The sequence below is a fragment of the Callionymus lyra genome, chromosome 2 (genome assembly GCF_982586985.1).
Source record: "Callionymus lyra chromosome 2, fCalLyr1.hap1.1, whole genome shotgun sequence".
Taxonomy (NCBI): Eukaryota; Metazoa; Chordata; class Actinopteri; order Syngnathiformes; family Callionymidae; genus Callionymus; species Callionymus lyra.
This window is the reverse complement of record NC_141819.1, coordinates 2,503,018-2,523,017: the sequence shown is the minus strand read 5'-3', so window position 1 is coordinate 2,523,017 and position 20,000 is coordinate 2,503,018. Positions and strand designations below refer to the sequence as shown.

Here is a 20,000-nt window from a genome sequence, read left to right as displayed (position 1 = left end):
TGTTTGAGACATACTATCTGTGGAGGATTAGTTACTAGTTAGTACGTACACTATCCTGATGATACTAACTTCTAGTATACTAAGAGAAGTATGTTTGAGACATACTATCTGTGGAGGATTAGTTACTAGTTAGTACGTACACTATCCTGATGATACTAACCAGTGCACTAAGAGAAGAATGTGGTTTGAGACACGACTTTGTCAGATGACTGATGATCGCAAACATTGGAGTTGGATCTGATCGGAGTGAGTATGACTCGTGACCATTGACTCCAAGTCCTCCATTTTTGTTGTTTGACAAAATGAATGCTGATGTCATGATATGTTGGCTCCGCCCACCATAGGTCGTGGAAAGCGCCTCAAGTTGCCATTGGTTGCATTTGTGTGCGACTAGTTGTGTGTTACATGTTCACAGGTGTGAACCCAGCGGCACCGGCGACCCCCCATGAAGGAATCAGCCATTTTAAAATATCTTCCGTTGACAGTGTGAGTCCAAACACACACAACAACACAAAAACAGCAGCGTAAAAAAGCAGAAGTACCTCCACGGCTCTCGCTGTCGGCCGGCTTCACCTGGATGGGTCGAGTCATCTGCAGGAGACAAGAGACGAGAGTCAGAACATTGCTCCATCTTCTCGGCACGAATACATAACCTCGGATCTACGGCGCGGATCAAGAACCTCATATTTCCACGTAATTCACGGTCGACACGACGAGTCTTAGTGTCTCGTGACAGAAGGTCCAGAGACTTCTGCTCAAAGTGAATCCACGGGAGGAGATGGATCCATGTATTGATCCCGGGCCCGGGTCCGTGGAGAGCGTCTGGTGAAGGAGGCTCAGGCTAATCCACTGGACCCGGATCAGAACCGTGTTGCCGGGATTAGAACAACTCTGTCGGATCCTGTCGGATGCTGCGCCCGATCCAACGACCCGCTCGCACAGAGACACCTGTTACGTCTGGTTGTGTTACTTTTGGATTGTTATATCAACACGTCTTGGATTTAACACGTGTTGGTTTACGTTGTGCGATTGTTGTGCACAATAACTCAGATCAACACAATTGTGTGAAACTTTTATAGATCGTTGAGAACGTGACGAGGAAACAATGATCAACTTGGAATCCATCTGGATCTACAAGACTTTAAAAGAATATTTTACTCTTCTTCGCCTACTGTGTGTAGCGTGAGGCGACTGTGTGTTGTGTTGATTCAAATGTTTAACAAGTAAAATAAAACTATTGTGTAATAAAATGTCAATATAAGCAGTTTTTGAGTTTCTATTTTAAATTTGTCTAGTTTGAATTTAAGGCTGTGACAGGAGTGTGTGTGTGTGCGTTTTTGTGCGTGTGTCTGTGTGTGTGCGTGTGTGTTTTTCTGTCTATGTGTGTTTCTGTGTGTGTCTGTGCTTGCGTGTCTGTCTGTGTATGTGATTGTGCATTTGCAAGTGAGTCGACTTAACGACTTAACTATTGACTCCGGTTAACCCATCGATAACTATTGACTTAACTATTGACTCCGGTTAACCCATCGATAACTATCAACTTAACTATTGACTCTGGTGAACTTATCGATAACTATTGACTTAACTATTGACTCTGGTGAACTCATCGATAACTATTGACTTAACTATTGACTCCGGTTAACCCATCGATAACTATTGACTTAACTATTGACTCCGGTTAACCCATCGATAACTATCAACTTAACTATTGACTCTGGTGAACTCATCGATAACTATTGACTTAACTATTGACTCCGGTGAACTCATCGTTAACTATTGACTTAACTGTTGACTCTGGTGAACTCATGGATAACTATTGACTTAACTGTTGACTCCGGTGAACTCATCGATAACTATCGACTAAACTATTGACTCCGGTTAACCCATCGATAACTATTGACTTAACTGTTGACTCCGGTGAACTCATCGATAACTATTGACTTAACTATTGACTCTGGTGAACTCATCGATAACTATTGACTTAACTGTTGACTCTGGTGAACTCATGGATAACTATCAACTTAACTATTGACTCCGGTGAACTCATCGATAACTGTCAACTTAACTATTGACTCCGGTGAACTCATCGATAACTATCAACTTAACTATTGACTCCGGTGAACTCATCGATAACTATCAACTTAACTATTGACTCCGGTTAACCCATCGATAACTATCAACTTAACTATTGACTCTGGTGAACTTATCGATAACTATTGACTTAACTATTGACTCTGGTGAACTCATCGATAACTATTGACTTAACTATTGACTCCGGTTAACCCATCGATAACTATTGACTTAACTATTGACTCCGGTTAACCCATCGATAACTATCAACTTAACTATTGACTCTGGTGAACTTATCGATAACTATTGACTTAACTATTGACTCCGGTGAACTCATGGATAACTATTGACCTAACTGTTGACTCTGGTGAACTCATGGATAACTATTGACTTAACTGTTGACTCCGGTGAACTCATCGATAACTATCGACTAAACTATTGACTCCGGTTAACCCATCGATAACTATTGACTTAACTGTTGACTCCGGTGAACTCATCGATAACTATTGACTTAACTATTGACTCTGGTGAACTCATCGATAACTATTGACTTAACTGTTGACTCTGGTGAACTCATGGATAACTATCAACTTAACTATTGACTCCGGTGAACTCATCGATAACTATCAACTTAACTATTGACTCCGGTGAACTCATCGATAACTATCAACTTAACTATTGACTCCGGTGAACTCATCGATAACTATCAACTTAACTATTGACTCCGGTTAACCCATCGATAACTATCAACTTAACTATTGACTCTGGTGAACTTATCGATAACTATTGACTTAACTATTGACTCTGGTGAACTCATCGATAACTATTGACTTAACTATTGACTCCGGTTAACCCATCGATAACTATTGACTTAACTATTGACTCCGGTTAACCCATCGATAACTATCAACTTAACTATTGACTCTGGTGAACTCATCGATAACTATTGACGTAACTATTGACTCCGGTGAACTCATCGATAACTATTGACTTAACTGTTGACTCTGGTGAACTCATGGATAACTATTGACTTAACTGTTGACTCCGGTGAACTCATCGATAACTATCGACTAAACTATTGACTCCGGTTAACCCATCGATAACTATTGACTTAACTATTGACTCTGGTGAACTCATCGATAACTATTGACTTAACTGTTGACTCTGGTGAACTCATGGATAACTATTGACTTAACTGTTGACTCCGGTGAACTCATCGATAACTATCGACTAAACTATTGACTCCGGTTAACCCATCGATAACTATTGACTTAACTGTTGACTCCGGTGAACTCATCGATAACTATTGACTTAACTATTGACTCTGGTGAACTCATCGATAACTATTGACTTAACTATTGACTCCGGTTAACCCATCGATAACTATTGACTTAACTATTGACTCCGGTTAACCCATCGATAACTATCAACTTAACTATTGACTCTGGTGAACTTATCGATAACTATTGACTTAACAATTGACTCCGGTGAACTCATGGATAACTATTGACCTAACTGTTGACTCTGGTGAACTCATGGATAACTATTGACTTAACTGTTGACTCCGGTGAACTCATCGATAACTATCGACTAAACTATTGACTCCGGTTAACCCATCGATAACTATTGACTTAACTGTTGACTCCGGTGAACTCATCGATAACTATTGACTTAACTATTGACTCTGGTGAACTCATCGATAACTATTGACTTAACTGTTGACTCTGGTGAACTCATGGATAACTATCAACTTAACTATTGACTCCGGTGAACTCATCGATAACTATCAACTTAACTATTGACTCCGGTGAACTCATCGATAACTATCAACTTAACTATTGACTCCGGTGAACTCATCGATAACTATCAACTTAACTATTGACTCCGGTGAACTCATGGATAACTATCAACTTAACTATTGACTCCGGTGAACTCATGGATAACTATCAACTTAACTATTGACTCCGGTGAACTCATGGATAACTATCAACTTAACTATTGACTCTGGTGAACTCATGGATAACTATTGACTTAACTATTGACTCCGGTGAACTCATGGATAACTATCAACTTAACTATTGACTCTGGTGAACTCATGGATAACTATCAACTTAACTATTGACTCCGGTGAACTCATGGATAACTATTGACTTAACTATTGACTCCGGTGAACTCATCGATAACTATCAACTTAACTATTGACTCCGGTGAACTCATGGATAACTATTGACTTAACTATTGACTCCGGTGAACTCATCGATAACTATCAACTTAACTATTGACTCTGGTGAACTCATGGATAACTATCAACTTAACTATTGACTCCGGTGAACTCATGGATAACTATTGACTTAACTATTGACTCCGGTGAACTCATCGATAACTATCAACTTAACTATTGACTCTGGTGAACTCATGGATAACTATCAACTTAACTATTGACTCTGGTGAACTCATCGATAACTATTAACTTAACTATTGACTCCGGTGAACTCATGGATAACTATCAACTTAACTATTGACTCCGGTGAACTCATGGATAACTATCAACTTAACTATTGACTCCGGTGAACTCATCGATAACTATCAACTTAACTATTGACTCCTGTGAACTCATGGATAACTATCAACTTAACTATTGACTCCGGTGAACTCATGGATAACTATTGACTTAACTATTGACTCTGGTGAACTCATGGATAACTATCAACTTAACTATTGACTCCGGTGAACTCATCGATAACTATCAACTTAACTATTGACTCTGGTGAACTCATCGATAACTATTGACTTAACTATTGACTCCTGTGAACTCATCGATAACTATCAACTTAACTATTGACTCCGGTGAACTCATCGATAACTATCAACTTAACTATTGACTTAACTGTTGACTCCGGTGAACTCATTGATAACTATTGACTTAACTATTGACTCTGGTGAACCCATCGATAACTATTGACTTAACTATTGACTCCGGTGAACTCATCGATAACTATTGACTTAACGGTTTACTCTGGTGAACTCATCGATAACTATCAACTTAACTATTGACTCTGGTGAACTCATCGATAACTATTGACTTAACTATTGACTCTGGTGAACTCATGGATAACTATTGACTTAACTGTTGACTCTGGTGAACTCATCGATAACTATTGACTTAACTATTGACTCCGGAGAACTCATCGATAACTATTAAATTAACTGTTGACTCCGGTGAACTCATCGATAACTATCAACTTAACTATTGACTCTGGTGAACTCATGGATAACTATTGACTTAACTATTGACTCCGGTGAACTCATCGATAACTATCAACTTAACTATTGACTCTGGTGAACTCATCGATAACTATTGACTTAACTATTGACTCTGGTGAACTCATGGATAACTATTGACTTAACTATTGACTCTGGTGAACTCATGGATAACTATTGACTTAACTATTGACTCTGGTGAACTCATGGATAACTATTGACTTAACTATTGACTCTGGTGAACTCATGGATAACTATTGACTTAACTATTGACTCTGGTGAACTCATGGATAACTATTGACTTAACTATTGACTCCGGTGAACTCATGGATAACTATTGACTTAACTGTTGACTCTGTCGAACTCATGGATAACTATTGACTTAACTGTTGACTCCGGTGAACTCATGGATAACTATCAACTTAACTATTGACTCCGGTGAACTCATGGATAACTATTGACTTAACTATTGACTCCGGTGAACTCATGGATAACTATTGACTTAACTATTGACTCTGGTGAACTCATCGATAACTATTGACTTAACTGTTGACTCTGGTGAACTCATGGATAACTATTGACTTAACTATTGACTCTGGTGAACTCATGGATAACTATCAACTTAACTATTGACTCTGGTGAACTCATGGATAACTATTGACTTAACTATTGACTCTGGTGAACTCATGGATAACTATTGACTTAACTATTGACTCTGGTGAACTCATGGATAACTATCAACTTAACTATTGACTCTGGTGAACTCATGGATAACTATTGACTTAACTGTTGACTCTGGTGAACTCATGGATAACTATATACTTAACTATTGACTCTGGTGAACTCATGGATAACTATCAACTTAACTATTGACTCTGGTGAACTCATGGATAACTATCAACTTAACTATTGACTCTGGTGAACTCATCGATAACTATTGACTTAACTGTTCACTCTGGTGAACTCATGGATAACTATTGACTTAACTATTGACTCTGGTGAACTCATCGATAACTATTGACTTAACTGTTGACTCTGGTGAACTCATCGATAACTATTGACTTAACTGTTGACTCTGGTGAAGTCATCGATAACTATCAACTTAACTATTGACTCTGGTGAACTCATGGATAACTATTGACTTAACTATTGACTCTGGTGAACTCATGGATAACTATCAACTTAACTATTGACTCCGGTGAACTCATGGATAACTATCAACTTAACTATTGACTCCGGTGAACTCATGGATAACTATCAACTTAACTATTGACTCCGGTGAACTCATGGATAACTATTGACTTAACTATTGACTCTGGTGAACTCATGGATAACTATCAACTTAACTATTGACTCCGGTGAACTCATGGATAACTATTGACTTAACTATTGACTCCGGTGAACTCATGGATAACTATCAACTTAACTATTGACTCCGGTGAACTCATCGATAACTATCAACTTAACTATTGACTCTGGTGAACTCATGGATAACTATTGACTTAACTATTGACTCCGGTGAACTCATGGATAACTATCAACTTAACTATTGACTCCTGTGAACTCATGGATAACTATCAACTTAACTATTGACTCCGGTGAACTCATGGATAACTATTGACTTAACTATTGACTCTGGTGAACTCATGGATAACTATCAACTTAACTATTGACTCCGGTGAACTCATCGATAACTATCAACTTAACTATTGACTCTGGTGAACTCATCGATAACTATTGACTTAACTATTGACTCCTGTGAACTCATCGATAACTATCAACTTAACTATTGACTCCGGTGAACTCATCGATAACTATCAACTTAACTATTGACTTAACTGTTGACTCCGGTGAACTCATTGATAACTATTGACTTAACTATTGACTCTGGTGAACCCATCGATAACTATTGACTTAACTATTGACTCCGGTGAACTCATCGATAACTATTGACTTAACGGTTTACTCTGGTGAACTCATCGATAACTATCAACTTAACTATTGACTCTGGTGAACTCATCGATAACTATTGACTTAACTATTGACTCTGGTGAACTCATGGATAACTATTGACTTAACTGTTGACTCTGGTGAACTCATCGATAACTATTGACTTAACTATTGACTCCGGAGAACTCATCGATAACTATTAAATTAACTGTTGACTCCGGTGAACTCATCGATAACTATCAACTTAACTATTGACTCTGGTGAACTCATGGATAACTATTGACTTAACTATTGACTCCGGTGAACTCATCGATAACTATCAACTTAACTATTGACTCCGGTGAACTCATCGATAACTATTGACTTAACTATTGACTCTGGTGAACTCATGGATAACTATTGACTTAACTATTGACTCTGGTGAACTCATGGATAACTATTGACTTAACTATTGACTCTGGTGAACTCATGGATAACTATTGACTTAACTATTGACTCTGGTGAACTCATGGATAACTATTGACTTAACTATTGACTCTGGTGAACTCATCGATAACTATTGACTTAACTATTGACTCCGGTGAACTCATGGATAACTATTGACTTAACTGTTGACTCTGTCGAACTCATGGATAACTATTGACTTAACTGTTGACTCCGGTGAACTCATGGATAACTATCAACTTAACTATTGACTCCGGTGAACTCATGGATAACTATTGACTTAACTATTGACTCCGGTGAACTCATGGATAACTATTGACTTAACTATTGACTCTGGTGAACTCATCGATAACTATTGACTTAACTGTTGACTCTGGTGAACTCATGGATAACTATTGACTTAACTATTGACTCTGGTGAACTCATGGATAACTATCAACTTAACTATTGACTCTGGTGAACTCATGGATAACTATTGACTTAACTATTGACTCTGGTGAACTCATGGATAACTATTGACTTAACTATTGACTCTGGTGAACTCATGGATAACTATCAACTTAACTATTGACTCTGGTGAACTCATGGATAACTATTGACTTAACTGTTGACTCTGGTGAACTCATGGATAACTATATACTTAACTATTGACTCTGGTGAACTCATGGATAACTATCAACTTAACTATTGACTCTGGTGAACTCATGGATAACTATCAACTTAACTATTGACTCTGGTGAACTCATCGATAACTATTGACTTAACTGTTCACTCTGGTGAACTCATGGATAACTATTGACTTAACTATTGACTCTGGTGAACTCATCGATAACTATTGACTTAACTGTTGACTCTGGTGAACTCATCGATAACTATTGACTTAACTGTTGACTCTGGTGAAGTCATCGATAACTATCAACTTAACTATTGACTCTGGTGAACTCATGGATAACTATTGACTTAACTATTGACTCTGGTGAACTCATGGATAACTATCAACTTAACTATTGACTCCGGTGAACTCATGGATAACTATCAACTTAACTATTGACTCCGGTGAACTCATGGATAACTATCAACTTAACTATTGACTCCGGTGAACTCATGGATAACTATTGACTTAACTATTGACTCTGGTGAACTCATGGATAACTATCAACTTAACTATTGACTCCGGTGAACTCATGGATAACTATTGACTTAACTATTGACTCCGGTGAACTCATGGATAACTATCAACTTAACTATTGACTCCGGTGAACTCATCGATAACTATCAACTTAACTATTGACTCTGGTGAACTCATGGATAACTATTGACTTAACTATTGACTCCGGTGAACTCATGGATAACTATCAACTTAACTATTGACTCTGGTGAACTCATCGATAACTATCAACTTAACTATTGACTCCGGTGAACTCATGGATAACAGAGAAAAAAACGATGACCTCGACTCTCGAGCTTCTGCTGATGAAAGGATTAAAAAACTCAACATTTCGGCACAAATATGATTTCCATGAATCCGTCTTCCTTGCAGCCGATGGTAAAAGGTCAGTTTTAAAGACAGAGCAGTGCAATAAACGCGTGACACGTTCAAGGAGAAACACTATAATGGGATTTTAAAACGTCTTAATAACATGCTGATATATGAGCGCCGGGCCCGGCTCGCGTTCATTAAGTGCTAAATGTAACCATTCTCACCTTGAGGAAGTGAATAACCTTCCTGACCGCCAGTTATTCCATAAATTCATCCCGTCGTAAATAATAACCGGCAGAGACTCCGAGGGAACAGAGACGCTTCTTACGCCCGTGAAAGTGAGGATTAAGCTGCCGGTGCCGAAGCTACAGTGTGTTAATGTGGAGCCGCGTGTTCACACGGATTAACGCATCAAACGCAACACAACGTTCAAAGCTGGAGCAGATGAAGTCGGAGGCAAAAGATCCACGAGACCCACAGGAGGTCTCTGTTCTTCAGGCGGACCCAGAGACGGCGCCGCCCTGCTGGTTGATTCTGATGCAAACACGTTTCACATTTCCGTTTGGCGACTGATTTACAAACATTTAACCTCATTTATGCTTCGCTAACAACTCTTTCCTGCGATAACAAAGTCTGATCACATTATATCACTTATTGTCAAACTAGTATCAACTCTGGTGTCATTAAACATCAACTAGTATCAACTCTGATGTCATTAAACATCAACTAGTATCAACTCTGGTGTCATTAAACATCAACTAGAATCAACTCTGGTGTCATTAAACATCAACTAGTATCAACTATGGTGTCATTAAACATCAACTAGTATCAACTCTGGTGTCATTAAACATCAACTAGTATCGACTCTGGTGTCATTAAACATCAACTAGTATCAACTCTGGTGTCATTAAACATCAACTAGTATCAACTCTGGTGTCATTAAACATCAACTAGTATCAACTCTGGTGTCATTAAACATCAACTAGTATCAACTCTGGTGTCATTAAACATCAACTAGTATCAACTCTGGTGTCATTAAACATCAACTAGTATCCACTCTGGTGTCATTAAATATCAACTAGTATCAACTCTGCTGTCATTAAACATCAACCAGTATCAACTCTGGTGTCATTAAACATCAACTAGTATCGACTCTGGTGTCATTAAACATCAACTAGTATCAACTCTGGTGTCATTAAACATCAACGAGTATCAACTCTGCTGTCATTAAACATCAACTAGTATCAACTCTGGTGTCATTATACATCAACTAGTATCGACTCTGGTGTCATTAAACATCAACTAGTATCAACTCTGGTGTCATTAAACATCAACGAGTATCAACTCTGCTGTCATTAAACATCAACTAGTATCAACTCTGGTGTCATTAAACATCAACTAGTATCCACTCTGGTGTCATTAAACATCAACGAGTATCAACTCTGCTGTCATTAAACATCAACTAGTATCAACTCTGGTGTCATTAAACATCAACTAGTATCGACTCTGGTGTCATTAAACATCAACTAGTATCAACTCTGGTGTCATTAAACATCAACTAGTATCAACTCTGGTGTCATTAAACATCAACTAGTATCAACTCTGGTGTCATTAAACATCAACTAGTATCAACTCTGGTGTCATTAAACATCAACTAGTATCAACTCTGGTGTCATTAAACATCAACTAGTATCCACTCTGGTGTCATTAAACATCAACTAGTATCAACTCTGCTGTCATTAAACATCAACTAGTATCAACTCTGGTGTCATTAAACATCAACTAGTATCGACTCTGGTGTCATTAAACATCAACTAGTATCAACTCTGGTGTCATTAAACATCAACGAGTATCAACTCTGCTGTCATTAAACATCAACTAGTATCAACTCTGGTGTCATTATACATCAACTAGTATCGACTCTGGTGTCATTAAACATCAACTAGTATCAACTCTGGTGTCATTAAACATCAACGAGTATCAACTCTGCTGTCATTAAACATCAACTAGTATCAACTCTGGTGTCATTAAACATCAACTAGTATCCACTCTGGTGTCATTAAACATCAACTAGTATCAACTCTGCTGTCATTAAACATCAACTAGTATCAACTCTGGTGTCATTAAACATCAACTAGTATCGACTCTGGTGTCATTAAACATCAACTAGTATCAACTCTGGTGTCATTAAACATCAACGAGTATAAACTCTGGTGTCATTAAACATCAACTAGTATCAACTCTGGTGTCATTAAACATCAACGAGTATCAACTCTGGTGTCATTAAACATCAACTAGTATCAATTCTGGTGTCATTAAACATCAACTAGTATCAACTCTGGTGTCATTAAACATCGACTAGTATCAACTCTGGTGTCATTAAACATCAACTAGTATCAACTCTGGTGTCATTAAACATCAACTAGTATCAACTCTGGTGTCATTAAACATCAACTAGTATCAACTCTGGTGTCATTAAACATCAACTAGTATCGACTCTGGTGTCATTAAACATCAACTAGTATCAACTCTGGTGTCATTATACATCAACTAGTATCAACTATGGTGTCATTATACATCAACTAGTATCAACTCTGGTGTCATTAAACATCAACTAGTATCAACTCTGGTGTCATTAAACATCAACTAGTATCAACTCTGGTGTCATTAAACATCAACTAGTATCAACTATGGTGTCATTATACATCAACTAGTATCAACTCTGGTGTCATTAAACATCAACTAGTATCAACTCTGGTGTCATTAAACATCAACTAGTATCAATTCTGGTGTCATTAAACATCAACTAGTATCAACTCTGGTGTCATTAAACATCAACTAGTATCAACTCTGGTGTCATTAAACATCGACTAGTATCAACTCTGGTGTCATTAAACATCAACTAGTATCAACTCTGGTGTCATTAAACATCAACTAGTATCAACTCTGGTGTCATTAAACATCAACTAGTATCAATTCTGGTGTCATTCAACATCAACTAGTATCAACTCTGGTGTCATTAAACATCAACTAGTATCAACTCTGGTGTCATTAAACATCAACTAGTATCAATTCTGGTGTCATTAAACATCAACTAGTATCAACTCTGGTGTCATTAAACATCAACTACTATTACAATTATAAACACACACTTACACAGGCACACAGACACAAAAATAGAAACACAATTACAATCACACGCACACATACTTACACAGGCACACAAACACAAAAATAGACAAACGATTACAAACACACACTCTTACACACACATGTTCTCAAATAAAGTCTAAACATTCATGTCCTGGATGATTAAATTAAAAAACTAGTTTGTTAAACTCTTTTCTAGACGGGAACCTGAATGGACGATGTTTTTATAGTCGAAGGAACACCGAAGGTTCGATTCTATGTCTCTATGTCTAGTTTTGTTACGAGCGGCTGAAGGAATGAAAGCCAGGGTTCGAGACAGAGAAGGTTCAGATCATCGACTCAAGTGTTCCAGATTTAAGACCTGGTTTATTAAACAAGTTGTTCCACTGCGTGGTGTCAGAATGTGAGTTCTTCTACTAGAGCGGGTCGTGTTCCACTGCGTGGTGTCATAATGTGAGTTCTTCTACTAGAGCGGGTCGTGTTCCACTGCGTGGTGTCATAATGTGAGTTCTTCTACTAGAGCAGGTCGTGTTCCACTGCGTGGTGTCATAATGTGAGTTCTTCTACTAGAGCGGGTCGTGTTCCACTGCGTGGTGTCATAATGTGAGTTCTTCTACTAGAGCGGGTCGTGTTCCACTGCGTGGTGTCATAATGTGAGTTCTTCTACTAGAGCGGGTCGTGTTCCACTGCGTGGTATCATAATGTGAGTTCTTCTACTAGAGCGGGTCGTGTTCCACTGCGTGGTATCATAATGTGAGTTCTTCTACTAGAGCGGGTCGTGTTCCACTGCGTGGTGTCATAAAGTGAGTTCTTCTACTAGAGCGGGTCGTGTTCCACTGCGTGGTGTCATAATGTGAGTTCTTCTACTAGAGCGGGTCGTGTTCCACTGCGTGGTGTCATAATGTGAGTTCTTCTACTAGAGCGGGTCGTGTTCCACTGCGTGGTGTCATAATGTGAGTTCTTCTACTAGAGCGGGTCGTGTTCCACTGCGTGGTGTCATAATGTGAGTTCTTCTACTAGAGCGGGTCGTGTTCCACTGCGTGGTGTCATAATGTGAGTTCTACTACTAGAGCGGGGCGTGTTCCACTGCGTGGTGTCATAATGTGAGTTCTTCTACTAGAGCGGGTCGTGTTCCACTGCGTGGTGTCATAATGTGAGTTCTTCTACTAGAGCGGGTCGTGTTCCACTGCGTGGTGTCATAATGTGAGTTCTTCTACTAGAGCGGGTCGTGTTCCACTGCGTGGTGTCATAATGGGAGTTCTTCTACTAGAGCGGGTCGTGTTCCACTGCGTGGTGTCATAATGTGAGTTCTTCTACTAGAGCGGGTCGTGTTCCACTGCGTGGTGTCATAATGTGAGTTCTTCTACTAGAGCGGGTCGTGTTCCACTGCGTGGTGTCATAATGTGAGTTCTTCTACTAGAGCGGGTCGTGTTCCACTGCGTGGTGTCATAATGTGAGTTCTTCTACTAGAGCGGGTCGTGTTCCACTGCGTGGTGTCATAATGTGAGTTCTTCTACTAGAGCGGGTCGTGTTCCACTGCGTGGTGTCATAATGTGAGTTCTTCTACTAGAGCGGGTCGTGTTCCACTGCGTGGTGTCATAATGTGAGTTCTTCTACTAGAGCGGGTCGTGTTCCACTGCGTGGTGTCAGAACTGGGTAGTACTAGCTTTCGTTTATGGAAAGCCAAGTGAGGATTTTTTGCAAATCCTTGTTGTCACATGTCAAAACACACACTAGTTCACTGGTGAGTTCCAAAAATGCTGACATGTTAACTATTTAAACCTAAATTACGCTTACTAGTAAACTAGTCATGCAGTTTTACATGACTAGTTTACTAGTAAGATCTATTTTTATTAATTTTTTTGATTAGTGAACTAGTGAACATTTTACAGTACAACATGTGAACTAGTTAACTAAAATATTCACTCGTTAACTAGCTAACATTTTGAACCTCACTAGTTAACTAGTAAAGTCAGAACACTCAGTACTAGTAAGTATGTAGATCGTTTGTCCATTACTAGTTCACTAGTTTACAAGTAAGCCCATTTTTAGCTGGACTAGTTAACTAGTAACTGTCTTAGTGTTACTAGTTAACTAGTCCACATGTTGGGGTCAGTTTTTAAAAGATATTTCAACGTAAACGTTAAAGATTATACTGAACGATACCTTGAAGAAAAGTGATCAAAACAGACTCTTGTGTTTTACTTTTATTTCGTAAGAGCAGTTACTTTTATAAATGCATTTAAAACTCTATATTTCAAACTATATGTTCATAGATTAGATTAGATTAGATTAGATTAGATTAGATTGGATTAGATTAGATTTACTTTATTAATCCCTCTTGAGATCTCCTCGGGAAACTAGGTTTCAAGTTCACAGCAGACGATAGTTTCTTAAAAACAAGAACGAGAACAAATTTCAAATATAAAGAACAAAGTGCAAAGGATGAAAAAGTGAAGAGTTTAAGAACATAGATCAAAGGAAACTCAAAAAGGACACAAAGATGAACATAGAACATCAGCGACCATATGTTTATTTATAAGGTCCATGTTTGTGCAGATGTTGGTGTCAAGGATCAAGAGTCACTTCATCATCCAGATGTTAAGAGAAGCTGCTGGTCTTGAAAGAAGCATCAGTGGCTGCAGGTGTTTGAAGAAACATCTCTGCTCTTCCTATCAGGACCAGCAGGACTCTGAGCTGGAAGCTGCTGACACAGACCTCCACACACCTGCAGACCTCAGCGAGTCTCATCTGAGGGAACGAGGTCAAAGTCAAACATACTTTTTGATCAAAACCTAAATCTCTTTTTTAACAAGTGTTTTCTTTTGTTTGGATCTGAAGGATTTGTTTGTTTCACATTTGGTTCTGAGAACCTGGATCATTATATAGTTAATGGAGTTAGAACAAGAACCTGGACCTTAGTTACTTTCTTAGTTACTTAGTTACTACATTGAATCATCTCAGGTGAGAAGTGATTACTGAGGACAAGAGGATACAGTGATGACTGAGGATGAGAGGATACAGTGATGACTGAGGACAAGAGGATACAGTGATGACTGAGGATGAGAGGATACAGTGATGACTGAGGATGAGAGGATACAGTGATGACTGAGGATGAGAGGATACAGTGATGACTGAGGACGAGAGGATACAGTGATGACTGAGGATGAGAGAATACAGTGATGACTGAGGACAAGAGGATACAGTGATGAATGAGGACGAGAGGATACAGTGATGACTGAGGACGAGAGGATACAGTGATGAATGAGGACGAGAGGATACAGTGATGACTGAGGACGAGAGGATACAGTGATGACTGAGGACTAGAGGATACAGTGACGACTGAGGACGAGAGGATACAGTGACGACTGAGGACGAGAGGATACAGTGACAACTGAGGACGAGAGGATACAGTGACGACTGAGGACGAGAGGATACAGTGACGACTGAGGACGAGAGGATACAGTGACGACTGAGGACGAGAGGATACAGTGATGAATGAGGACGAGAGGATACAGAGATGACTGAGGACGAGAGGATACAGTGATGACTGAGGACGAGAGGATACAGTGATGAATGAGGACGAGAGGATACAGAGATGACTGAGGACGAGAGGATACAGTGACGACTGAGGACGAGAGGATACAGTGATGACTGAGGACGAGAGGATACAGTGATGACTGAGGACGAGAGGATACAGTGATGAATGAGGACGAGAGGATACAGTGATGACTGAGGACGAGAGGATACAGTGACGACTGAGGACGAGAGGATACAGTGATGACTGAGGACGAGAGGATACAGTGACGACTGAGGACGAGAGGATACAGTGACGACTGAGGACGAGAGGATACAGTGACGACTGAGGACGAGAGGATACAGTGACGACTGAGGACGAGAGGATACAGTGACGACTGTAACATCAATGTTGTCAAACTACTGTGTGTGTAAAACAGTGTGTGAAACAGAAAACAAAGGTTTGTTTCTCGCTCCACTGGTCGAACCCGTCGTCTCAGCCCGACCGCCTTCATCAGATAAACAGCCGAGCTCAGCGCTCATCAAGATTTCATGAAGGTGAGTCACTCGTCAAAAACACCTTGTTTATGAGGCGTCATGACTCAGCAGGACCAGAGACGCGAGTGCTTCTCGTCAAGAGTTCTTCTCAGAGAAAAGTGCTTCACTCAGGGATGTTACAAATATCTTTAAACTTACTTTAGTATTCTTCTCAATCAAATTGAATGTTTTTTAATAACAAAAAACATTGTTTCCAAGGAAACACATTATCTTGACTCGTGTCTTCATAACTTCTTAACTACAACAACATATTCATGTGACTTATCAAGAACCTCTGAGGCTATGATGTCACTACACTCATGGTTTTCAACGTTTTACATAATTATTGTCGTGTACACGTATTTCTACTAGTTATTTTTTCTTAGTCAAGTTATTTTGTGAAATATTGAAAGTTTGTTTCAGATCAAAGAAATCTTTGAACATATTTAAAAATGTGACTCTGCAGCCAGAATTCTGAGTGCTCTAGTAGAAGAACTCACATTTCTCCTTCAAACTCTTCACTGGCTGCTCTAGTAGAAGAACTCACATTTCTCCTTCAAACTCTTCACTGGCTGCTCTAGTAGAAGAACTCACATTTCTCCTTCAAACTCTTCACTGGCTGCTCTAGTAGAAGAACTCACATTTCTCCTTCAAACTCTTCACTGGCCGCTCTAGTAGAAGAACTCACATTTCTCCTTCAAACTCTTCACTGGCCGCTCTAGTAGAAGAACTCACATTTCTCCTTCAAACTCTTCACTTCTTTCAGGATCATTTTAAAATTCTTACTTTCACATCTATTCATGGTCAGACTCCTCACTTACTTACTTTTCAAGTGAGATGTTTTTTGTTTTTTTAATTAAAAACATGTTTACTTTTTAATTGTGGATTTGAGTTAAACTTTATTTACATCATTGACGTTGTACTACTACAGTACAAAGAGAGCGTGGCGCAGTAAAAAGTCATTTATAATCTTACTTGATGTCAAGTAATTGCTAAAGTAATTAAGTTACTTTTGAAGTGAGTCTTAAGTAATCTGATTACTTTTCCATAGGAACTGACAAATGTTAACGTTTTTGTAAAAATGACAACAAATTGTAGATTCATGTCATTTTAATAGAACGACTGGAATTGAGTGGCGTCCTTTGACCTTTGACCCCTGTCGTGTCGGTCCTCACAGGAACCACGTGCATCGACGTCGTCGTCATAACGGACGCGAGCGAAACCATCGAGCGTCGGATCTCCGACGGATCGTGTCGTCCGTGGAAGTCGCGTCGGATTCTTCGCCGCCGTCGTTTGAGCGACGAGAACCGTGTCGTCGCCGAAGAGAGACGGAGATTAAAGTCCACGAGATAAGAAGAAGAAGTGAGACGGAGATGGAAGGATCGCAGAGAAGCTCCAGACTAGGACGTGAAGTTTAGTTTGATCGACTCACACGAAGAATACGATCATTTTCATCAGTTACTTGCCGCTGATCTGAGGCCGTCGATGATTCAAGTCGTTAAAGTCGTCAATGTTTGTCAACAACTCATGGATTACTGTCATTAAACGTCTGAAAATGAGGTTTTATTTTGTTATTTCAACGACAAACTTTACTTTTATCACTCGTTCCCTGTCCGAACAATCGTATCAACATCTGCACCACAAAATAATAAAATATAAATCAACAGTAAGTAACATATTTGTAGATCTTTTCCAGACCAGGGTCACAAAGTACTTCAACAATCAAAACAATACTCAATAATCTGGTGCGGAAGCAAGTTCAGTTTGTGGTACAATTCTATATCAGTGCTTGAAAGTGGAGCTGCTGGAAAACAGTCCTGACTGAGGACGAGAGAATACAGTAATGACTGAGGACGAGAGGATACAGTAATGACTGAGGACGAGAGGATACAGTGATGAATGAGGACAAGAGGATGAAGTGATGACTGAGGACGAGAGGATACATTGATGAATGAGGACGAGAGGATACAGTGATGACTGAGGACGAGAGGATACAGTGATGACCGAGGACGAGAGGATACAGTGATGACTGAGGACGAGAGGATACAGTGATGAATGAGGACGAGAGGATACAGTGATGACTGAGGACGAGAGGATACAGTGATGACCGAGGACGAGAGGATACAGTGATGACTGAGGACGAGAGGATACAGTGATGACTGAGGACGAGAGGATACAGTGATGACTGAGGACGAGAGGATACAGTGGTGACTGAGGACGAGAGGATACAGTGATGAATGAGGACGAGAGGATACAGTGATGACTGAGGACGAGAGGATACAGTGATGACCGAGGACGAGAGGATACAGTGATGACTGAGGACGAGAGGATACAATGATGAATGAGGACGAGAGGATACAGTAATAACTCAGAAGAGAGGATACGGTGATGACTGAGGTCAAGAGGATACAGTAATGAATGAGGACGAGAGGATACAGTGATGACTGAGGACGAGAGGATACAGTGATGACTGTGGACGAGAGGATACAGTGATGACTGAGGACAAAGGGATACAGTGATGACTGAGGACGAGAGGATACAGTAATAACTCAGAAGAGAGGATACGGTGATGACTGAGGTCAAGAGGATACAGTAATGAATGAGGACGAGAGGATACAGTGATGACTGAGGACGAGAGGATACAGTGATGACTGAGGACGAGAGGATACAGTGATGACTGAGGTCAAGAGGATACAGTAATGAATGAGGACGAGAGGATACAGTGATGACTGAGGACAAGGGGATACAGTGATGACTGAGGACAAGAGGATACAGTGATGACTGAGGAAGAGATTATACAGTAATAACTCAGAAGAGAGGATACAGTGATGACTGAGGTCAAGAGGATACAGTGATGACTGAGGACGAGAGGATACAGTGATGACTGAGGACAAGAGGATACAGTGATGACTGAGGAAGAGATTATACAGTAATAACTCAGAAGAGAGGATATGGTGATGACTGAGGATGAGAGGATACAGTGATGACTGAGGATGAGAGGATACAGTGATAACTGAGGAAGAGATTTTACAGTAATAACTCAGAAGAGAGGATACAGTGATGACTGAGGATGAGAGGATACAGTGATGACTGAGGATGAGAGGATACAGTGATGACTGAGGATGAGAGGATACAGTGATAACTGAGGAAGAGATTTTACAGTAATAACTCAGAAGAGAGGATACAGTGATGACTGAGGTCAAGAGGATACAGTGATGACTGAGGACGAGAGGATACAGTGATGACTGAGGACAAGAGGATACAGTGATGACTGAGGAAGAGATTATACAGTAATAACTCAGAAGAGAGGATATGGTGATGACTGAGGATGAGAGGATACAGTGATGACTGAGGATGAGAGGATACAGTGATAACTGAGGAAGAGATTTTACAGTAATAACTCAGAAGAGAGGATACAGTGATGACTGAGGATGAGAGGATACAGTGATGACTGAGGATGAGAGGATACAGTGATGACTGAGGATGAGAGGATACAGTGATAACTGAGGAAGAGATTTTACAGTAATAACTCAGAAGAGAGGATACAGTGATGACTGAGGATGAGAGGATACAGTGATGACTGAGGAAGAGA

The 20,000-nt window shown here is 39.6% G+C and overlaps 1 protein-coding gene across 4 annotated transcripts in view; it reads right to left on the bottom strand.

The window, feature by feature from the left end:
• Window positions 1-20,000, bottom strand: part of celf5a (cugbp, Elav-like family member 5a) — a 352,295-nt gene that overhangs the window by 137,936 nt on the left and 194,359 nt on the right. For all 4 annotated transcript variants that reach the window (XM_087783230.1, XM_087783232.1, XM_087783233.1 and 1 more), the window contains exon 3: window positions 543-591. In XM_087783230.1, coding sequence (XP_087639356.1) covers window positions 543-591 — 49 coding nt within the window. The remainder of the gene's footprint in view (window positions 1-542; window positions 592-20,000) is intronic.